The sequence below is a fragment of the Carcharodon carcharias genome, chromosome 2 (assembly GCF_017639515.1).
Source record: "Carcharodon carcharias isolate sCarCar2 chromosome 2, sCarCar2.pri, whole genome shotgun sequence".
In the NCBI taxonomy this organism is placed as follows: Eukaryota; Metazoa; Chordata; class Chondrichthyes; order Lamniformes; family Lamnidae; genus Carcharodon; species Carcharodon carcharias.
The window spans coordinates 34,517,549-34,542,203 of NC_054468.1; the positions used below are offsets into that span (position 1 = coordinate 34,517,549).

At 42.6% G+C, this 24,655-nt stretch overlaps 1 protein-coding gene across 8 annotated transcripts in view; it reads left to right on the top strand.

The window, feature by feature from the left end:
• The window catches only part of tnk2b (tyrosine kinase, non-receptor, 2b), a 259,122-nt gene that overhangs the window by 225,966 nt on the left and 8,501 nt on the right, over nt 1-24,655 (top strand). For 5 of the 8 annotated variants that reach the window (XM_041216325.1, XM_041216316.1, XM_041216333.1 and 2 more), the window contains 3 exons: nt 2,823-4,273; nt 20,201-20,296; nt 22,493-22,620. In XM_041216325.1, the coding sequence (XP_041072259.1) occupies nt 2,823-4,273; nt 20,201-20,296; nt 22,493-22,620 (1,675 nt within the window). The remainder of the gene's footprint in view (nt 1-2,822; nt 4,274-20,200; nt 20,297-22,492; nt 22,621-24,655) is intronic. The other 3 variants (XM_041216342.1, XM_041216361.1, XM_041216369.1) reach the window with 1 other exon arrangement.

The following is a 24,655-nucleotide window of genomic DNA, read 5'->3' on the forward strand; positions in this document are numbered from 1 at the left end:
CAGTCTACCTGCATAATGAAATCCCCCATGATCACTGTAACCTTGCCTTTCTTACACACCTTTTCTGTCTCTAGGTGTGTCTTGTGCCCCACATCCTGACTACTATTCGGAGGCCTGTACCTAACTCCCATTATGGTTTTTTTACCTTTGCAGTTCCTCAACTCTACCCACACACATTCTACATCATATGACCCAACACCATTTCTTGCTATCGATTTAATTTCATTTCTTACTAACAAAGCAACCCCACCCCCTCTGCCAACCTGCCTATCTTTTCGATAGGATGTATATCCTTGGATATTTTTCTCCCAGTCCTGATCCCCTTGCAGCCATGTCTCCGTAATGCCCACCACATCATACCTGCCAAATTCAATCTGTGCCTCAAGCTCATTTACCCTATTTTGTATACTGCGTGCATTCAGATACAACACCTTCAGTCCTGTATTTCCTATCCCCTTTCTTATTGTCATCCCTTTATCTGATGTGCTTGAAGTTAGATTCCTAGCCCTTTCCAAACACTCTGTTCTATTTTGTGTTCTGAAGATTTTAATAGCCGCTCCTGGGCTCTCCTTTTCAGTTTTATCATAATTTTCCATGATGAAGCTGAATCCACCCCCCTCACATGCTAACCTGCTGCTTTGTTTCCCATTAGTCATGATTCTTGGAGTTTTAGCCGTCCTCCTCCCCCCCCCCCCCCAAACTTTCTAGTTTAAAGTCCTGTTGACCACCCTATTTACCCTTTTCTCTAGAACTTTGGTCCCAGATCAGTTTAGGTGGAGACTGTCCCAACGGTACAGATTCCTTCTGTTCCAATACTGATGCCAGTGCCCCACGAAATGGAACCCCTCTTTCCCGCACCACTCCTTTAGCCACGTGTTTACTTCCCTTATTCTCGCGTCCCTATGCCAATTTGCACGTGGCTTGGGTAGTAATCCGGAGATTATAACCCTTGAGGACCTGTTCTTTAATTTAGTTCCTAGTTCTTGATAATCCCCAAACAAGTCCTCTTTCCTAGTTTTACCTGGAAACGGCATTATTTTTTTGTCACTTACCGGGGCCCAACTCAACTGGTCTACTTGCCAAATACAGTCTGGAAATGCTAAAAGCCATCTATACTATTCACATTTATCAGTTTCATGTATCATAGGGCAAATGTTTTTATTTTATTCAGTTATGTTAACCCACAAGATCTTGCCATGAAGTTAATTTAATTTAAACTTAATTGAAAAATGTAAAAATGTTAACTGTCAAATGAGCTTAGTATCCAAAAGATTGTGGCTTCAGGCTGCAGTTCAGATCTTGAATATACAATCTAGCCAGATCTTTCAATACAATACTATGGAAATTCTGTATTGTTGAAGGTGCAGTACTATCTTTCAGATGAGAAGCTAAAGCAAAGACTCCTCTGCTTGGTTAAATTGACCTATTTGACAGCAGGTGAATTCTCCCGCTGTTATGGCCAATTTTTAGCCCTCAACCAGCATCACCAAAAACAGATTAAATGGTCCTTTAGAGAAAAACAAGAAATGCTGGAAAAACTCAGCAGGTCTGATAGCATCTGTGTAGAGAAAAAGAGTTGACGTTTCGAGTCCGTGTGACCCTTCTTCAGAACTCCCTTATCTTTTGTTGTGGGACTTTGTGCATGCAAATTGATTGCTGTGTTTGCCTGCATAATAATAGTGACTGCAGTTCAAAAGTAATTCTTTAACTATGAAACATTTTAGGATATTCTGAGGGTTTAAAGAAATAAGGATGCTTGTTCCTTCTAAAAAATAAAAACAAAAATAACAATGCAGACAAACGGCCACTAAATCAGTACATTTATGATAGACAACACTCCAGGTGTCACATGAATACTATCCTCCATCTTCTACTCATGGTTCTGCGTATAACTTAGTCATAGCTGTGCATCAAATTGTAGTGTTAATTGAGTATTTAACTTCAGGAAGACATAGGCAAATAAATTGGATGGGACTGCCTCTTCAATTGGAAGATGCTGAAGGGTGTGAATGAACAGAGAGCCGGGGTTTCAAGTTCACAAATCGTTCCAAATGCAGGTGGATAAAGTCATAACAAAAGATCACCAACATTTGGATTTTATAAATAGGGGACATAGAGTACATGAATATAAAAGTTTAAAAAAAAAAGCTGTGCAAAGCATTGTTAGACCAACGAGTGTGGCATGTAGTTTGCAGCCATAGAGAATGTACAGGGTAGATTTGCCAGGAAAATATCAATAGTAGGAAGCAGTAGTTTATGAGGAGACACCTGAGATACTGGGTCTGTTGTCACTGAAGCAGAAATAACTAAAAGAAGATTCCATGGAGTTTTGTAAAATTAGGAATTAAGGTAATAGGGAAAGGCTATTTCCTCTGGTAAGTGATGTGTCAATTTAAAATTGTAGGGAAAAATTCGTAATGCAGCAGGCTTTTGGAGCATGGATACTCTGTAAAAGTAAGTGGTTGAGGCAGAGGCCATTGTATCTTTTCCAGGGATATTTGATTAATATTTGAAGCAAGAGAAAGGTAGAGGCTTATGGGAAGAGAGCAAGACAGTGGAATAGTTTTGGAGTATATCAACAAAAATGGCGCAAAAGGGATGGACTATATGGCCTCCTTATGTGTTGTAAATTTCCTTGCTAAAAGTAAAATATTCTTAATGTTCTAAATCAAACAACTTGATGAATTTGACTTCACTACATATTCATAGCAAAAATATTACACAAAATAAATGCTCAAAAGGGACTGACTGCCATGACCTTTCTAAAATAATTTAATTTCTGAATTATGAGTTAAATAATTCTTTTCTTGCACATATTTCAGAGCCTGTCTATGACCCTGTGATTGAGGAGGAAGCTGCAGTCTCGTTACCTCCAAAAAAGCTCAGTCTGAAGAAACAGGGCCCAATGAAGTCTTTAAAGCTCAACAAGCCCGCTGCTCGTGTTTTTGCCACAAAGTTGGGCGAGAAACCATCAGACTGGAGTAAATCTTCAGGCCTTACAAATACTGAGGTGGCTCTGATTGACTTTGGAGATGAACAGACAAGTCAGACTCCATCCCCAGTACTGGAGAACACTATTCCTACACTGGCCAAGCTAGTATTGGATTCTTATTCGCTACTGGACAAGACACCACCACAGAGTCCAACTAGAACTTTGCCCAGGCCTCTGCATCCTGTCCCTATTGTTGACTGGGATTCCAAACCCCTGCCCCCACCTCCAGCCTATGACGATGTTGCTCAGGATGAAGATGATTTTGAAGTCTCCTCCATTAATAGTTTAGATACTGGATTAATTGAAGTATCAAAATATGGAACTGTTCAGTTGCCAAGAAATAGAGAAGCAGGAGAAACTAATTATGCATTTGTACATGACACAGATGGCAAAGGAAAGTTCAAAGTGGAGGATAATTTGTTTCTACCACCCAGGCACATGAAACAGACCAGCTTCTCTCAGTCAGCTGAGATATTTGAGGAACTTCAACAAGAATGCATGAAAAGACTTAATGTCCCTATTATTTCAACACCAGCCTCCACACCAAGTCCCATCTTGTCAGCAAGTGTATCTCCAACCATTTCTGATGATAAACCTCAGATTCCACCACGGATCCCCATTCCTCCTCGACCTTTACGGAGAAATGAGCTAGGTCGATGGTCTGGTGAGATGTCGCCTGCGTCTGGAGGTGAAGAGGACAAGCCTCCACAGCTTCCTCCCAGGGATCCAATGTCCCAGCCTTCATCAAGAACTCCAAGCCCTAAGGCAATTCCTGTTAGTTCTCCCCAACAAAGGACAACTGCATCTTCAATACCAACATTAACTGTAGGTGCGTACCTGTCAACATCTCCGAGCAAGTTAATGCCCACCACTCAGAGTTTTGCTTCTGACCCAAAATATGCCTCACCCAAAGTCATTCAAGCACAAGGAAAAGATAATGCAAAGGGACCTTGCATTCTGCCAATAGTAAAAGATGGAAAGAAGGTTAGCAACACCCATTATTATTTGCTCCCAGAGAGACCTTCTTATCTGGACAAATATGAAAAATTTTTCAAAGAGGCTGAGAGTATGGATGAACACTGTTCCAAAAAAACTGTGACCACAGCAACGGTGAGGCCTATAGTGCAACATCCTGAGTATAAAGCTAACTTTTCATCCAACAATAGTAATCCCGGGCCCTGTGTTGCAACAATGAAAAGTTCTCATAGTCTGCAAAAAATGTCTTATGAGATTTCAAGTGGCAAGGCAGACAGTATTACACCTTCGGACAAAATTAAAATAGTAAGTAGTACAATGCAAATTTACTGGTGAAATGCTGAACAGAATGAGCCCTTAAAGCAGATCAGTATTGTTTTTGCTACAAGATGGTTCCACAATGAATGGAATGGATTTAAACCTAAAACAAAACTATATTCGTTTTTATCTTCTTTATTTTAGCCTGTGTTGATTTTCTCAGCCTGAATCACTTAATTTAAGAAATGGATTTCTCTTAGTTTGATGTAAATGCACTTTTCAAGTTGGGGCTCCCTTGTTTAGGGCCTGGACCTGAAGCCCAAAAACTTGCTAACAAAGTATATTAGTATAATGGAACATCGAACTTGATTATCCGCTCTCCCGCCAACTGGTTTGAAGGTGAAGAACGTGTAAAATCCAGCAGGTGATGTGCCCGGCCACTCCTGACCCCACCACAGTTTTACCAGTGGTGGGGGTGATGTCGGGCAGCCAGTCTGCCACTGGGCCAATTGAAGTCCTTGAGTGGACAATTTATGCCCACTTAATGCCTGTTGTTGGGGAGGCTCATGCCAGCACCCAGCCCAGTAGGTCTCCAATCTGATTGACTTGACAGCTCCAGCAGTCCTGGCAGCGCTAGAGCTCAGTTAGTGGGTACTGCCAGGACTGCAGAAAGGAGGACGAAGAAGATCATACCCCAGAAAGGTAAAGTCCCAGGCTTTTATGGTGGGGAGGGATCCGAGAACTCAAGGAAAGGGGAGGGGGGTGGTGAGGGTCCGGGTTTTGGCGAGCAGACAACGTGATTGAAGGGGGAGTTGGTACCGTGGGGGTTAGATTGTCCCCAATGAGTACGCCAATGAGGTGCCGCCTTCATTCCTACCCTTTCACATCTAGGCCTTAAAACAAACAGCCCAGCCATTCCCACCCACCTGTCCACACTTGCTGTATTTTGGCGTGGGTAGCATATTATTCAGGTCAATTGGCTTGCTAACAAGCCTAATTGACCTTTAATTGTTTACTCATATATGATGGGTGGGCTGTCGTTTTCCATGATTACCCACTTAGCGTATTATGGGGATCAGTTAGGGGGTGGGCTTGCCAAAAAACACATATGTCTGGGCCACATAAAATCCCAGGTAAAGATAGAAAATTCCCTTCCATAAAGGGCATTGGTGAACCAGATGGGTTTTTACTACAATCAATGATAGTTTTCATGTCACCATTACTGAGACTAGCTTTACCTTCCAGATATATTAGTTGAATTTAAATTCCACCACCTGCTGAAGTGGGATTTGAACGCATGTCTACAGAGCATTATCCTGGGCCTCTGGATTACTAGCCCAGTGACATTACCACTACACCGCCATCTCCCCTTGCTTGCTATGTTGTAGCAATACATGATGATCTTAAGCTGAATAATGTCCATAGTCATCCATTTTCTAATCATCACTGACCTGCAATTTGTTAATCCGTGTTTCACATCATGACCTGCTAAACTGAACCTGTTGGGTGAATTTTAACTGTCAGATTCACTCGCAGCTGGGGAGGCTGGCTTCACGTTGGGAACCCAGAAATTTCAGCAGCGCTTTTGTCAGAGACTTTTATAACTCGACCAGGGCATTGCATCTGTCTCCCAGTTTTCCTGACCAATTAGAGTGGGTGGATGTGATGGTGACCCACAGTATTATGTGTCAGACTTATGAAAAGGGAACTTGCGAGGTTCAGAATGGAGTGTTCTAGAAGTGTAAAAGGAGTGCCTGCAACTTGAGAGATGGAGTGTCAATATGCAAAGGTTGCACCAAAATTTTCATTTGTGTTCCTGGATATCATGCTGCATTCTGTAGGGGCCTGCCAGGAGATCCTTTTCCATGCTGATTGGAGGACGATGTCTGCAAGCTGCTGAGGTCAGCTGTAGGGTGTGGTGCCCTGCTCCTAGATGCAGCGCTACAAAAGGTTTAATGACCTGATCAGGGCAGGAAAGTGAACGGCATGGCACATTTAACTACAAACCTCTACACTCTGCCTTACCAACATTCTCCTGCACATCACTTCTTGGACTAACAAACCTTGCAGGTGCATCCTTCCTCTCTCTCACGGCACCTCCTTCCATCCACATCTGATTAGCAAACAGTGGCACGCACCCTCATCTTACAACGTCATACCCAACCCTCTAAAAATGCTGTCCTTCAATCTTTAAACATTCCCTTCTCACACTCATTAGTCTCCTTGCAGGAGAAAAGAACACAGAACAGCAGGGAGAAGCAGAGAACTGGAGGCAGCCCTATAGTCATCACCATATTGCTATCTGCAGATGAGCTGAAGATAAGCCAGGTCTCAAAATGCCTGGTCCTCAGCAATGGAGAGATACAGTTCTCCCAGCTACATGATGACAATTAAATACCACACAGCCATGTGGCAGACAACACTCAATCATGTTGAGTTGATGTCAGTAGGCAGGGAAAAATGATCTGCACAATGAAGACTTAGAACCCTCTCACCTTGTCTGTTCTGATTCATGTCTTTCATCTCCCATTAGGATCCTTCAGCAGCTTGTAACAGAGGAGGATGAAGACTCCTCAGAGGAGGTCACTCGCTCTGAGGATGCACCGTCACATCACTCAAGCACACTCTCCACCAGCTCAAATATGCGCACCTCGTTGGGTCCACCAAAACAGGTAGTTGCGATGTCTCATGATGAAGACACATCACAAGTGAGCAGGATCAAGTGTTGGAGACAGGAACAGTATTTGAGAGTCCCCGTTGGAAGGTGTAGGATGCTCCAGGTTCTACTCAGCTGGACATAGCTGCTGAACCCAGGGCCGTTGATGAAGGGGACAATTTTGGAGCAACAGTGAAAAATGTAAGGCTCTGTCAGCCTTTCCAGAGGCACCACGCACAATTGGAGAGAGTTTGGAGGATTTCATCCCTAGCATGAATGCTATGATGTATCAGGCATTTGTGTTGAATGTGGAAAGAGTGGCCACCTATGTGGAAATTCAGGGGCAGCAGGCAACTGAGTGCATGCTGGTCCTTGTCAATGTTCTGAGCACTTAGTCTGCTGGCTCAAATAGGATGGAGGAAAGCCTTGCCTTGGCCATTTAGCCAGAGCTTCAGTGAAATGCAGCAAAGTGCTCTCCTGCTGTTGGTTAGGAGGGAGATGCAAATGGATCATGAGGGGGAAGATGGAGACAAGGCACCGAAAATGTCTCTCTGTCTCAGATCGCTTCCTTTCCTGGCCCTTTGCCTCCAATGCTTCAGTCAGAGCCTCACATGCTGGCTCCTGTCATGATGCACAGGTGCATGTGACAGTTTTTGGCAGGATTTTTATGGGTTCCAAATCCCAGAGGACATTAGCCTAGAGCATCAGTTGTCAGAGCAGGGGAGTGGGCAGCCTGCCTCTAGCTCTGCTGAAGCCACTTGTGTTGCACCACATTGAAGTCATAGGAAAAGCAAGAGAGAGGATTTGCATTAGGGTATTCACTTGGGTGTTTAACATTGCATGTGTGATGTCATTTTTCTGTTCAATGTTTATCAACCAGAAACTCTATTTCAAATCTCTCCATTGTTCCCTGCTAAGTGGTCTTCAGCCTTGTTAAAAAATGAGCAATGGATGTTTATTGTGTGACTCCTTTGTGCTTGGAGACATAGTGGGTTTCTGAATTGGTGTGCCAGATGGATGCACTGGCTCAGATTAGCTGAGGCATGCCTGAATCGGCATCCTTGGCATCCCTAGCAACTAGTGAGGGGTTATGGATGCCATCACCATATCAGGCTCCACATTCAAAGATACAGAGCAGTCATCACATTCCTCCTCCTGCAGCTCAAATCTTTGCTGCTATGTTCTGTTATACAAGGTACAGCACATCACTATCATTCTGGAGACCCCTGTCTGTGCATAAAGAGTACCCCCAGACCTGTCCAGGCATCTGAATTGCATCTTTATACCAATGGCTTACTCAGCTACCATTCTTGTGCTCATGTGGCTTTGCTTGTTTGTACCTTTCCTGTGCATCAGTGGTATGGCTCCTTAGCCAAGTCCTGAGAGGACGGCCCCTCGACTCTTAAGGAGCCATCTTGGAGGTAGAAATATCGTGAGATGCTTGACCAGTGCAAGATGAGGCATCATGACAGCTCCCTGGGTAGCTTGCAGAGCCATGAGTGATCTTTTGGTGGGTGCTGTATCTTATTGGAGTGGAATGCCTGCCAATTTGTGAATAGTGACGGTTAATCTGAGGGTGCCTTAATTGCTATGTGTGTAAGCTATGACCTCCTGTATCTGTGGGAATTCAGCTAGAGCATAAAATCTCAGGGCCACCTTATTCTAACTAGCTTCATCAGCAGTTAAGTGCAAGCATGGTGCCCGTCACCTGGGATGTGCACTTCTGGGCAGCAGATTGTGAAATTCTATAAATTTCTCCTGCAGATCTCTGGAAACTCGGGGCAGTGTTGACCTTAACCGTGGCAGGCAATGCGCACCCACCTGGATCACTTGGAACGAGGGCTTCATCCAGGAGGCTGAAAACCACATGACAGTGATCCCTAGCCTCTTGTTGCACTAGTGCTCAGTCATGTCCAGAAAATGAATTCTCCACCTTTATACTCTGTGTTGGGGGTATCGACTCTTTGAGCTGGAGCTCTGTTCTTGTTCCTTCTGTCCTGTGAAGTGGCAGATGGTTGCGAGAGGACTGCTGCTGCTCTTGCTGGGGCTACTCCTACTGTTGCTGGTTCTGTTCCTCAGCAATGTGTACCATCTACAAGATGCACTGCAGCAACTTATCAAGGCTCCTTTGACAGCATTTTCCAAACTTTGGACCTCTACCACTTAAAAGGAGAAGGGCAATAGATGCGTGGGAACACCACCACCTGCAAGTTCCCCTCCAAGTCCTGACTTGGAACTATATTGGTGTTCCTTCTCTGTTGCTGGGTTAAAATCCTGGAACTCCCACCCTAACAGTGCTTTGGGTGTGCCTTCACCACGTGGACTTCAGTGGTTAAGGGAGGCAGCACACCAGCAACTTCTCGAGGGCAATTAGGGATGGGCGATAAATGATGGCCAAGCCATGGACATCCACATCGCATGAACAGATAAATAAAAACTCTCAGAAGTAGTCCTGTGAGCAAAATCCTTTCAAGAAGGCAGCTCACCACCTTCTTCTCAGGGGCAACTAGGGATGGGCAATAAATGCTGGCCCAGCCAGCAAAGCCCGTGAATGAATAAAAATAAAACTTAAACAAAGCAGTCTTGCGATCTCAGTATTTAAGGCTTTCTTGCTGTTGTTTGGTCATCCATTTCAATTGCTCGGCCCTATCAATTCCTACTGTCCTCTTGCCTTGTTCCACTTGGTGAGTTCCAGGAAGCCCAGGAAACCAGTTGAAGAAAGAATCCAAGGTTAAAACTCCAATTAATTGCCTTTTAGCATTTGTAAATATCAGACCTGCCTGTCTCATGGGCGTTACCTGCGCACTTTAAGTTTGTGGTCCACACACAAATCTACCTGGCCTGACTGATTAAAATTCAGCCCATTGTCTGCAAAACTTTCCAAGTAATTGACAGCAATGAGATTGTGCCATTGCTTGCATTTCAGGGTGCTTGCACTTTGCTTGCAGATGAAATGTGCTGGTGAGAAATGCATGGGGATTAACAAGAGGCAGATCAGTGGAAATCCATGCAGTTTGAAGTCAAATAACAACATTTGAACTCTGAGCAATTGGTATTAATACATCAAGCATTGGATCCTGTGTAAATGCAATAGGGACATTGTTTAGAGAAGGGTTAGAAGGGAAGATATAGTGGAGGCAATATTCCATAGCTGAATAATAATAGGGCACTGATTATAATTCAGTGCATTGTGATCAGAATGATCATTGTGTACATGAAATAATTTCATTAGGTTGCATTCACCATGTGGACATGCAATTACACACAACTTATTCTAAGTATGTCATTAACCATGGACCAAAAGGTTTTTTCTGAGACAACAAACAAATGTGGAGAGAGCAATGTAATGAATTGATGTTTGGATTAATTTACTATTGAATGAAGGTTGAAAAACCTGTGGACTTTGCTGCAATATAAGAGGATTTTAATCAAGCAGGTTAATGGGAAGAAGTTCAATGTTCAGGACTTCCTCTGGTTCAAGGGACTAAGCTGTGAGGTGGGTTTTAGGTAAAAAGAAAATGATTGCAGGTAAAGCAAATTGGACTTATCACTGAGCACTCTATATAAGAAGCTAGCTTCATGGTGAACACATCATGTTGCTAAAACCCCCCACTTAAGGACCTGGATTGAGCAGCTGATGATGAGTAAGCCTGGTAAGTGTCAGTAGACTTGAAACAGAATTTCAATGTGGTTGGCATGATACCATGGGTTGCTGCCAACAAACAGGTCTCAGTCCATTGTAAAGCTGAGAGGAAACAGACCTTGCGATGATACATGAAGGTAGGCATTATGTGGAGACCAAATATGAGAACATAGGTTAATGTTCATATATAGATTTACTGCCTGACATGATTGCCTGACTGAATCCAGACAAACACTATGGAAACACCAAACTTCCAATTGTTTGGCCACTATTTCATAAAGTATGTTGTGCATACACACATTATACCCTATACCACGGTCAGGAGAACAACAACAAGGCACCCACACATGTTGCGCTACCTGCCATGAAAGCTCCCTTGTACCTGATGTGTCTCAAGCAAGGAACAAACTCTGCACTTAGCAGTGGTTTAAAGGCCTTGTAATGACCTTCCTGGAATGGATGGCTTCTTTGGATTTTAATTGGCTTCAAAAAAGAGATGCCTGGCTCACTAATGGAACGTAGAGAGTAAATCAGCTACTGGAAGGTGGGATTATTCTTTTGGCTCCAGATAGTTGTGCAAGCCAAAGCCCCAAACTAGGATGACAAGCAACGGACAGCTTACAAGTGCTGTGCTGTATGTTGGTGATTGCTTAGCTATAATTGGTTAGTTCCAGTAGTACACTTGTACAGATTTGACTCTGCTAACCTGTGCCTGAGCTCTCTGGACTTCGATTAGTGTAATATATCCCTTGCGAGTGAGTGTGTATGCACACTTCATACAAGGTAAAGACAAACTCTATCCGTGTAGATTTGGAGATACTTAAACAAAGTGAGATTGGTCTCTATTTGTGTCAGACACCAGCTGACCAAAAAGTCCTCTTTCACTCGCTTTTTTCCCAAAGCTCTAAATAGTAATACCGTAGTTGCTCCAGACTTTGCTCATAATTCAGTGTCTTGGTACTAGCTGTCAGTATTGAAGTTGTTTGCTCACCACCTGGAATGTGTCTCTTGTCTCAGTGAGCAGAACAAGATATGCTATTCAGGAAATGGTTTAACTAGAACAATGTTGGCTTCAATTATAATTTCCTGCAAGTTGCACTCTATCATTCTGGCATCACTATTCAGCGTTCCAGTTGGTTTGTTGATTGCTTTTTCACAGTGATTAATGGTGAGCCTAGTAGATCTCTTTCAATGTCACCAGGATGTCAGGTTTAACACCACTTATGGAATAATTACATTGCCAACTTTTGTCTGATTTGTACAATCCTCTTTTTGTTTATTTATCATGATTCAACAGTGATGTAGGCATCACTGACAATATCAGCGTTTATTGTCTATCCCTAATTGTCCATTAGAATGTGATGGTGAGCTGCCATCTTGAACTGCTGCAGTCCATGTGGTGTAGGCTGTTAGAGTTCCAGGATTTTGACCCAGCAACAATGCAGGAAGAGCGATATATTTCTAAGTCAGGATGGCATGTGACTTGGAAGTGGTAGTGTTCCCATGCATCTCCTGCCCTTGTTATGGGTTGTACAGCTTAAAGATTTGGGATGTGCTGTTGAAGAAACTTTGGTGAGTTGTTGCAGTGCATCTTGTACATGTACATGCTGGTATACTAGTAGTGGAGGAAGTGAATGTTTAAGCTGGTGGATGGAGTGCCAATCAGGTGAGTTGCCTTTTCCTGGAGGGTGTCAAGCTTCTTGAGTGTTGTTGGAACTACACTTATCTAGACAAATGAAGAATATTCGAACACACTCCTGAATTGTGCCTTTTAAATGGTGGAAAGGCTTTGGAGAGCCAGAAGGTATCGAGGCTTTGTGGAGCCAGAAGGTGTCATTCACAGTAAAATTCACAGCATGTGACCTGTTCTTGAAGCCACAGTATTTGTATGGCTGGCCCAGTTAACTTTCTGTTCAATGGTAACCTCCAGTATGTTGATGGTAGAGAATTCAGAGGTGATAATGCTACTGAATGTCAAAGGGAGATGTCAGAATCTCTCTTGTAGAAGATAGTCATTGCATGGCATTTGCATGACACATATGTTATTTACCACTTATCAGCACAAGTCTGAATATTGTCCCGGTCTTGCTACATGCTGACATAGACTGCTTCATTATCTGAGGAGTTGCAAATGTGTAAATATTTCCTCTTCTGATCTCATGATGGAGGAAAGATCGTTGATGAAGCAGTTGAAGATGGTTGGCCCTAGGACACTGCCCTAAAGAACTATTTTAGCAATGCCCTGTGGCTGAGATAATTGACCTCCAACAACCTCAACCATTTTCTTTTTTGCTAGATCTAACCCCAACCAGTGGAGACATTTCCCCTGATTCCCATTGACCAGTTTTGCTAGGGTTCCTTGACACAATTCAGCCAAATGCTACCTTGATGTCAAGGGCAGTTACTCTCACTGCATCTCTGGAATTCAGCTCTTTCAGCCATGTTTAGATCAAGACTGTGATTAGGTTTGGAGCTGAGTGGTCCTGGTGGAATGGTGAGCAGGATTGTTGCTCAGTTAGTGATAGTACTGTCAATGACACCTTCCAGCACTCTGCTGTTTAAGAGTAGACTGATGCTGTGGTAATTTGCTGTTTTGGATTGGCCGTCTTTTTGTGGACAGCACATAGCCAGACAATTTTCCAGATTTTGTTGGATGGATGCCAATGTTATTGCTGTACTGAAACAACTTGCTTAATTGTGCGACTAGTTCTGGAGCGCGTCTGGATGTTGTCCAGGCCCAAAACCTTTGCTGTATCCAGTACATTCTGCTGTTTCTTGATATCACGTGGAGTGAATTGAATGGATTGTAGGTTGGCATCTGTGATGATGGGGGGATGCCAAGGTGGTTCATCCACGAAGCACCTCTGGCTAAAGATGGTTACAAACATTTCAGCCTTTTGCACTCACATGCTGTGTTCATGTAGCCACTGCCTCCTGTTAGTTTGTTAATTATCCACCACCATTCACGACTGGATATGGCAGCACTTGGAGAGCTTTGATCTGATCTGATCTGTTGACTGGGGATTGCTGCTCCCACTGTTTAGCATGCATATAACTCTATGTTGTAGCTTCGCCAGGTTGTCACCTCATTTTCAGTGTGCCTGCTGCTGCTACTACTTGGTATGCCCATCACTCCTCATTGAACCAGGGTTGATCCTGTACCTTGATGATAATGTTAGAGTGAGGCATACCAAACCATGAGGTTACAGATTGTGGTGGAATGCAATTATGATGCTTTTGATAAACAGTATTGCATAGCAGTTTGAAACAGCTGAGTTGCTTTCTATACCATTTCAAAGCCAACTATATTACTTCCACACTGATGTGGGCTTTCCAAAGGGAGAGTTAAAACAAACTGTTCCTCAGGGCAAATAGTCTCCTGCCCCAAACTGAGTTGCTTTCTTTAATTAAAAGATTTTCACAGCTTTTTGGCACACTTCAAAAACACAGGAGTTGGCTTTCAGTGGGATGTCCCCCCATGGCAACTAACTACAGCTAAAAACCTGTTTTCATAAATACCATTTCACCCCTTACATCTTAGTTCTCTATTGTCTTTAAATATCCCTTTGAAAACTAAGGTTCCCAAATATTAAAGCCTTTCATATTCCTATTTTATTGGGTCAATAAAATTTAAAATGCCTGCCACTGTTTACTCATGAATCTCCCGTAAAATGCAAATGTTCTTTGTTTTCTTTGAGATTCCTTTGAAATGCAACAGCTACAAATCAATTTCAAAACTTATCCCCAAATGTAAATTTCAGATCTACTCTGTTTCCTTATAAATTAAGACCCACCATAAGGCCTCATTACAAAATGCAAGAAGATAACACCTTTAGTCTTTCATCTCTTAGATTCTACAGACAAGCTGACTCCAGCAACCTCACCTTCGATTAACCCTGGTCACACACAGACACAGCTTAACCTGACCTACACAGAATATATACATGAGCACAGAAATATAAAAAATATACACACATCATCACGCCACCTTTAGCCTCGTGTTAACCTTAGCTCAGGTGTTGCATTTTCCCCTTTAGAAGGCTGTTGGTTCAAATCTTGCCTCCGAGACTTGAGCACAAAATCCAGGCTGACACTCGCAGTGCATTACTGAAGGAGTGCTGCGCTGTCAGCGATGACTTATTTCAGATAAGACAGTAAACCTGCTCTCCCAGTTAACAGTATAAGAACCCATGGCACTATCTCAGATAAGAGCAGAGGAGTGATATGGTGCTGCCTGCGAAGTCAGGTGCTGATGACCGCAAGTGCTGACCTAAGCAAGGTAGGCAAACAAACCTCGAAGACCCGAGCAAAGCGCAGCTCACCAGGTGCACGTCACTTATGTACAGTTGTGAAACGCACGCCGATGTGCCTGAATGATCCAGCGTGGTGGAATGCTTCTGCCGAGCAGGGCTTATATTGAGATGCTAAAGTTTTGAAATTAGGTTCCTGATGTGTGGCAGTGGGAAATATGGCCCGCCACTGATGGCTGGAGTGGACGATCGCAAACTGGTTTTACGATGACGTAAAACCCATTTTTGCGATCTCCCGATATTTTCTGCTCCTGCCTGCTATGACGCCTGCCACAAATGGGAGCACACAATTCCGCCCATTGATTTTATTATGCACACAATTAAGTACATGTTGATAATATAATGATTTGCAATGTAATGGTAGGATGGGAACAGTGCAAATAGTTTGCTTTTGTGTTTTTACTGATTTCAGGTGTGGATCTGGATTTAAGTGCTTGCAAAATTAAGAGAAGGTTAAAAGTGATGCTATCCAAGTTTGATATGACCTTCTCTCATGCAACCTAAATTTAGCTTGAGAAAAGTGCACACATTGTACAGTATAAAATCCGTCACATTTCTACTTCTCTTCAGCTCTGAAGAAGTCATACAGACTCAAAACGTTTCTCTCTCCACAGATGCTGCCAGACATGCTGAGTTTTTCCAGCCTTTCTGTTTCTAGCCCATTATTGTCTAACTGATTAAAAGCTCTGAACAGCAGTCTGATACAACTATTAAGGTGCTGCCACGAACTTATATTTATTGGTAACAGGCTAGTGTAATACATGTATGATTGGTGTGTCAAAGTGTCATTTATACACAGCAAATCATAGGAATTTTCAGTCAATTCAAGTGCAGTACTTGCCATTAAGAAATTACATGGTTTCTCCCCTTCCCTCAAATTCTGACATCATACTTTTCCCTGTTGTGTACACCATGTGATGTTCTGTGCAGTTTCTGCACTGAAGGAACATAATAAACAGCAATGAACTCCTCACTTGCTCCTCCATGCAATTGCTGTCCACAGAGAGCAGCCAACTTTGCCTCGCTTTCCTTCAGCTGAATTCCCCATGTAACTGAGAAGAATGAATGTTGATTGCCCCTCAACAACCAAGTGCGAACTGCTCTGCTTTTCAAAGTAGCTAGCACACTTGGCACATTGTGAGCGGTGACTTTGTGATTTGTGCTATTGGCCCGACGCAACTGATTGCCCAATTTAAATTTAGGCAGTTTAAATGGTGGAAACTTGCCATGAAATGTTTATTAAAAATAAAGCATAAGTGATGAAAAATAGAAAAATATTATGCTGCCTGGATAGCAAATGAATTTGAAGCACAAATTCAGCTTAAAGTGTACAAACTGGCCATGATTGGGAGATAAATATTACAAGCTAAATGATCTTTTGAAAGGTGGAAGGAGAAACAGAGTTAACGTTTCAAGTTGAATATGACTCCTTTTATGAAGAAATCACGTTTGACTCAAAATGTTAACTCTATTTCTTTTCCCACATATGCTGCCAGATCTGCTGTGTTTTTTTCAGCACTTTCTATTTATATTTCAGATTTCCAGCATCCACAATATTTTGCTTTTATTTGACCTTTTGAAAGGATTGGGAAAGGAGGAGGAGTAGCTAATATATAGCATTGAAAAAAATCACCAGTGTGAGTGAACGGGCAGTGGTCAGGATAGGAAGAACTAACGAATAGTAAAGGTACAAGACTTGGGTGGAACTTCTCTACTGACCTCCCGGGAGTAGTTTTGTATGTGTGGCAATATATAAATACTGAAATCAGAAGGCAGAATTTTCTGTCCCTGCTGGCTTCGGGCATCATGGTGAACGTGAGCGGACAATATGGTGGGAAGGCCAAGAATCGGCTTCACAACATCGTGAAACCAGTTTGCAATCGTCCGCTCCACCCATAAATGGCGGGCCGTCTTCCCTGCCGCTGCACCTTGGGAACTTCATTGTAATACATCTGCATATCATTATAAACCCAGCTTGCCAGAATCATCCTCCCACACTGGATCATCCACGTCGATGTGTTTCACAACTGAACATAAGTGACGTGCACCTGGTGAGCAGTGCTTAATTCGAGACTTCAAGGTTTGTTTACCTATCTTGCTTCAGGCAGCACTCGTGGTCATCATCATCAGGCTTCACAGGCAGCAAAACATCAGTTTTACTGGGCTTAAGGGCAGGTCTTTACCTATCGGACCAGCTGTAAGGCAGGGGTGGTTTTTCAGTGGTTGCAGGGCTAGGGCTTGCTTGGGGAAGGTGTGGGGGAGAAGTGGCCTCAGGCAAGGGAAGAGACTGCAGGGCTAGGGCAGTACTGAGGAAGAGTGGTATCCCAGGGTGTGTATGGGTCACATGTTGATCTGTGCAAGTGGCCTCAAGATGGTGAGGGCTAAGGAGGCAATCTCCTGAGGAGATGAGGCCAAATGGAAATATGAGGGTGTGTGTGAGAGTAGTGATGTCCCTTGAGCTGGCTGTGAGTGAGATGAATATGTGATGACCCTTGTGAGTGAGAGAGTTTGGAATGATGGAATGGCTGCATTAGCCTGGCGGCATGGATGATATCATTCATCCTCTTTCTGCACTGGATGACGAACCGCTTCTATGCACTGTTAGGACTGACCAGCTCTGCCACTGCCTCACAAGCCGGAATGGTGACACTGATGGGTTTCCTGCAGCTAGAGCTGGGGTAGACGACGTGGCGGCGGGCTCCAACGGTGTCTGGAAGTCGTCCCAGGGAAGCGTCATTGATTTGGGGAGCTGCAGTTGTCTTATCTTCTGGGGCCATGCCTTCTGTGCAGCAGTCCTGAACTGGAAGCACTGAGCAGTGTGCGCGTGACTGCACTTTACATATAGTGCCTGGCATGAGGAAGTGGCGAGGTGACGATGTGGTGGACAAATCGGAGGCTGCTCACCAGTGACACAGCTTGTTTCCTGGGAATGCATGATTAATGAGGGGGGATTGGAACAATACAATGTGAAAAGCCGTTATTCCGGCCGGAGGTTAAACCGTTCCTTTTCCCGTCTGCTACCGCACTGCTGAAGGCCCGACACATGCACATGCACGCTATTTACCCTGGAAGTTTAAATGTTCAATAGGTGGAATTGTGCTCCCAGGGCCACTGAGAATGTTTCCAATGCTGACCTTAGAGTCAGAGATTTAGGCTTGATGCCCTATGCTTACTTAGATATTATCCAATCCTTCTCCTACTGTTAAACTGAGGCATAGGACAGTGTTTAATGGTGGGAATTGTAATGGAAAAGCTTAAACTAGGCTCCCCCACCGGCACCCTGACGATGCTTACCCCGTTTACAAACCTCTGAAGATGCTCACTTTCACCACACCCCCGACATTGCACACTCCCCACCACAGCCTATGCTCACTCTCCATCCCCCCCACCCCCCCGACTCCTGGCTCACCTTCCAGAATCCCTGGCTGCTGTCCGACCAATGTTAGAAGAGTCAGCGGTGTCGTGGTTGGGGGGGGGTAGTTGGAGGGGATGGGGAGCATTATTGGGGGTATGGTGTTGCTGGGCGAGGGGTGAAGATGAAGATGAGCATTGTCATCATATGGTGTGGGAGAGGGTGAGCATTGTCTTCAGATGGTGTGGGAGAGGGTGAGCATTGTTAGGGTGGTGGGAGGGGTAAGCATTGTCCCCGGGTGGCTGCACAGTGTCAGAGGGGAGGTGAGCAGTGTCAGAAGTAAGCATTGTTGTGAGTGAGGGGGTAAGGTGATCAGTGTTGGGGTGGGGATGAGGCTGAATATCGTTGGGGGGGTGTAAGAGGTGAACATTGGAAGGTGTGGGAGGAAGGTGAGCATTGTTTGGGGTTCAGGGGGGATGAAAATTGTCAAGAAGTGAGAGGAGGGTGAGCAATGTTGGGGTGTGCAGGAGGGGGGTGAGCATTGTCAGATGGTGTGGGAGGGACGAGCAGTGTCCAGGATGTTGGAGGGGAGTGGGTGAGCATTGTTGGGGGTGACATGTCCATTTACAAACCTTGCAAGTCAATGAACTGAAGACAAACTGAAGACATGCCCCTTAAGGTCTAAGATGAAAAAGAGGGCACGGTTTCACTTTAGTTAAGCTTTTCAAAAATTCATTCATGGGATGTGGGTTTCACTGGCTGGGCCAGCATTTATTGTCCATCCCTAGTTGCCCTTGAGAAGGTGGTGGTGAGCCACTAGCTTCCCCAGACTGCTTTGTTGATGCATTGAAGCTGATGCGGGACCTGAAGGTCCAAAGACTCCAGTGTAAAAACGTACAGGGTAGTTTTAAACAACGTCAGCAGCATGCACGCCCACTCTGCAGGTGACTGGGAGATGACGGCCATTGTAATTGCCATTGAGCCTGTGGAGTAAATTCAAATTTTCTGCAATGTACATTCCACCACAAGATGGAGCTTTATTACTTGGGAATCTTTAGCGGCTGCAATACAATGTGCTGTTTCAGTATCTGAAATGTAAAATACTTAAATACGGTGGCACTGTCCTCTATTTTTAGAGCTCATGCACCATTTGCCATATAATAATTCTGTAATTTGGAGAGCACTTCCTGAATTACCATAAACCTGTAAAATATTAAAAATTATCTTCATAACTGAGATATATTTATCTTGGGTAATAGAAAGGGCAACATGTTTTCAGAACATTCTGACAATGGATGGAAATTGTTACAGAAGCAAAGCAAAGTAATCATTTTAAAGAAGTAAACTGTTGCACTTGTATTTATTAATAAATAGTACAGAGCTGGTTCATTTTGATCCACCCTCTTACAATCAAGAGCTTAACATAATTTTCTTTTGCAAATCCAAGTCTGGATCCTAATGAAATGAAATTACAGGTAGAACTCATTTACTCTTGATAACATTAAGGCCACCTCTATTTCTGTAGTGTGTACTGTATGTTGCATGTTAAATGCATGTAAGTAACCTGTGTAAAAGTACCCAATTTACCAAGATTCAGATGTACATACAAATTTGTAGAGGATGTATAGCTCTCACAGTAGCTTGAATTATTCATACCATTCATGAACATTACTAACAAATAAGGATGGCCAGTAAACTAGTGGTGGGAGTTGTGAAAGTTATTTATATCACTCGTAATATTTTAGCCATTAAAAAGACTGAAAGATAATATAAACTAAACAAACCTAAAACGAATAAAGTTACTTTCTGATAAGTAGAATAGTTCCCAATGTTGTGAGCAATTAAAACTGACTTTGTACCATCACTACAGGCGCTGCATACTTGGTGTAAACACTGACACTTTCTGTTGGACTGGTCCACAACAAACACAATGGTTTTATGAGGGTAGTCACTCTTTACACCAGAGAGGTGGTGTGGTAATAAATCAGACGTTCAGAAATGTTTCTATGTTCAGGTTCAGGAGAATGTTCATGGCGTTACGACGGAGGAAAGTCAGACTGCGCTTCAGAACCACACCTGGAACGTTCAAAAAGCCGTACAGTACCTCAAGGTAACCGTGAGCTCGGATCCATCCTTTACCTTATTTGCACCAACCCTAAATGAGAATCCGTGCTGTGGAGGCACTGACAAATTAAAGAAATTCTAACTTTTCACTGTTAAAAATGACTGCTCTGAAAGCCCATCGCTAGAGGGGTTTTGGCAGGTAGCTCCACTTTTGCATTGTTCTCATTGGGCTGAGTGGCAATCAAATTTCTTCCCATCCCTGCATGTTGATCCCTGCGCTAGTGCTGTTAACAAGTCAAGTACTTATTGGGCCACAATTGAGGCCTGAATCTTTTAATTGCATTTATCCCCTAGAGAAAGAATGCTACTCCCCTTAATGTAGGTAGTCATCTTTTACCAGCTAATTGTTGCTTTGTGGCAAGTTTCAGCAGACTTCTTTCTCATTGAGGAGGTAAGAATTCATCCTTTTGGATACTAGAATTCTAAATGCATTTTAACATAGTACATATTGAGGAATATTGTAGGTTGAAATTACTTCCTGTCACTCTTCCCCTAGAGTGACATTCCTCTTTAATTCTTTGAAGTGTGAGAGTTAGTATTTATGGTTACTTAATATTCTGTACTTCATTGCGTGCATTTATTTTTTGATATCAACTCTGTGTCAACAAACTAGCACAAATTTGGAAAGCTGCAAAAGCTTCCAGTAGCCAAAGGATTAATAGCACCAGATGTAGGGCCTGACTGTCCCTGCTCACCTGGGAATAGTTAGTAATCATTGAAAGAATTTGTGCCAAGTAGGGCATAAAGACTCTTGTTCAAACTGTTGCAGTGCCAGTGCCCTCGGTGTTGCAACTTATGGATGATCCTCTTCAGACAAGGTTATGATGAAGAGGAACTGAACTTGTTAAATATAGACTATGTGCTTTTGTTTTAAAATCCAATTTTATCCATACCGGACCAGTGTTCAGTCATATTCACAGCCCCTAGCACATTTGTACAAGCTGAGCTAACCCTGTGATGCGTGTTTTACTTAATCTGCTGACCATGGTTTGACAGCAGTTAAAGTGGCTGTACTTTTTCAGGCTGAATTTTGCAAATGATAACTTGTAATCAAGCCATACATCCACAAAGTAAGCAGAAACATTGATAAAGGCATCTGGCCAATCACGGCTGAACCCAGTTTGTTACAAGCACTTCCTAAAAAAAAGTGCAAAGCTCACCCTTACGCTTTAGAAGGTTGAAAACTATTATCATGCTATTCAGCAAAATAGTTTCATACAACTTCACATTAGTTGCATAGATTCTGTTTTCTGAATTAACATGTTCTGTCGATAGCTGTGTTGAGCCATGGCTGAATTTAAAATATGTAACTGGCCTTAGTGTATTGCATTTAAAATATAAGCACGATTTCATAGATTTCAGTTACGTATAGTGCTCAATTTTGCTCCTAATATTTCTTTGTAGCCGCTTTACAATAGTACAGCTGTCAACAATGTCAATCGTTATAAAGTAGGAATGACTCCAAATAAAGAAGTGGAGAGTTCTGATGGTATGGAGCAGCACAAGAGCACACTGTAAAATCTGGTAATTTGAGAGACTGTACTGGAAAATGACTGTTAAAGTCAAGATTCTCACCCTCTTTTCTATTGCCTCTTCTTCCCACTATATTCTTTCCTTCCTGACTAGATATTTTGTTTTTACTGGAAGATCTACTTAAATCAAAGAACTGATCAAGATTAGTTCACTGATTCTAGAGAGCTTTGTTATGGTTATAGTCCATAAAACTGCAATGGTGATCTACAAACAATAAATGCAAAGCTATGGTGGAATTAATGGAGGGTGGCAGACAATTACCTGAGCATTCAGTCCACATTGCAAATCTAGACACCAAAAGTGTGATGTTTATTCCTTATAGCCCAACTCTACATTTGTGTTCTTGTCATGAGCTGCTCCTGCTTTGGCTTTGCTGTTATATGAGGGTGTTTTTGTCTCTGGCCTTCAGAGCTGCTTCAGATGCTCGCACAGTGACATGATACTTGATTGAATACAGTACAAATCTTGTTGATGTAAGCAGATTTTGTCTTTGAGCAGTAGATTTTGAGTAGTAGAAGGGAATTGTAGTTATTTGTATGCAATGGGAGGCGACTGTGTTGTACACCTCTAGCTCTGAACCCATGCAATAGAAAATGATCTGTGATTATCTGAGATCTAATTGTTGCATCTCGAATTGTTTTCCTATTAGATTGAGCAATTATTCTGTTTGGGATTGAAGACGAGAAGTGAATGTCAGAAAATTCTGGAAATGTTTAACTGGAATCTGGAATTAGCCAGTTGCCACCTGCTAGACACTTACAGTACAGCTCGACACAGGTATGTGGTACTGGCATGTGGCTTCTTTGAATTTTGCCTGTTCTAGTTATTGATGTGAAGAGAGAAGGAAGGACATGTCTATGCCTTTGGGTGGAAAATTGAGACTACTGTAATATATTCTAATCCTATCCTCATCTCCATTGTTTGTGTTTCTTGATTTGTTGCCATGTGAACTACCAAAGATATACTGCTGTATGTGTTGCAATATACTGTGTATTATACAGAATGAACATGAAAGATTGAACATACGAATTAGGAGCTGGAGTAGGCCATTTGGCCCCTTGAACCTGCTCCATATTCAAATAAATGATGGCTGATCTGATTGTGGCATCTATGGGGAAGAGAGTTCCACAGACTCATGACACTTAGAGAAAAAAAAGTTTTCCTCATCTCTGTCTTAAATGAAAGACCTCTTATTTTTAAACTTTGTCCTCTAGTTCTAGTCTCTACCACAAGGGGAAATATTCTTTCAGTATCCACGCTGTCAAGCCCCATCAGGATCTTATATGTTTTAATAAGATCGCCTCTCATTCTTAAGTCCAATGGATACAGGCCCAACCTGTCCAATCTTTCCTCGTAAAATAACCCCTCATCCTAGGAATCAGTCAAGTGAACCTTCTGTGAGCTGCTTTTAAGTCAGTTATGCTCTTTCTTAAACAAGGAGACCAAAACTGTATACTGTACTCTAGATGCGATCTCACCAATATAGAAAAACATCCCTACTTTTATATTTAATTCCCCTTGCAGTGAATGACAACATTCCATTTGCCTTCCTAATCATTTGCTGTATCTGCATTATAACTTTTTGTAATTCATGTACCAGGACACCCAGAACCCTCTCTACCTCAAGAGTTCTGTAGCCTTTCCCCGTTTAAATAGTATGCTGATTTTTTATTCTTCCTGCAAAAGTGGACAATTTCACATTTTCCCACATTATATACTCCATCTGCCAAATTTTTGCCCATTGACTTAACCTATCTATTATCCCTTTGCAGACTCCTTATGTCCTCTTCACAACTTACTTTCCTAGTTACCTTTATATCATCAGCAAATTTAGCAACAATACATTTGGTCCCGTAATGCAAATCATTGATATAGATTGTAAATAGTTGAGGCCTCAGCACAGATCCCTGTGGTACTCCACTTGTTACATATTGCCAACCCGAAACTGACCCATATGTGACCACATTCTGTTTCCTATAAGTGAACCAATCCCCTATCTGTGCTAATATGTTACCCCCTGCACCGTGAGCTCGTTCTTTGTGTAATAACCTTTGAAGTGACACCTTGTCAAATGCCTTCTAGAAATCTAAGTACAGCACATCATAGGTTCCAGTTTATCCATGTGGCTTGTTACTTCCTGAAAGAACTTTAATAAATTAGTCAAACATGATTTCCCTTTCACAAAACCATGTTGACTCTAACTGATTGTATCGAGATTTTCTAAGTGCCCCACTATAACCTCCTTAATGATAGATTCCAGCATTTTCCCTTTGACAGACATTAAGCTAAACTGACCTAAAGGTTCCTGCTTTCTGTCTCACTCCTATCTTGAGTAGAGGAGTTACATTCATTATTTTCCAATCTGATAGAATCTTTCCACAATTTAGGGAGTTTTGGAAAATTAAAACCAATGCATCTAGCATCTCAGCATCTACTTCTTTTAAGTCCTTAGGATGAAGTCCATCAGGTCCTGGGGATTTGTCAGCTTTTAGCTCTAATAGTATTCTCAGGATTCTTTCGCTCGTGATATTGTAATTGTTTTAAGCTCCTCCCTCTCTTTCACCTCTTGATGCATACTTATTTCTGAGATGTTATTTGTATCCTCTATAGTGAAGACACATGCAAAATATCTGTTCAATTCTTCCGATTCTCCTTATTTTCCATTATTAATTCCCCAGACTCACTCTCTGGAAGACCAATGTTCACTTTATGTATTCTTTTCCTTTTTTAAATACCTGTAAAAACCCTTGCTATCTGTTTTTATATTTCTAGCTAGCTTTCTCTCGCACCCTAATTTCTTTTTTTTTAGCCA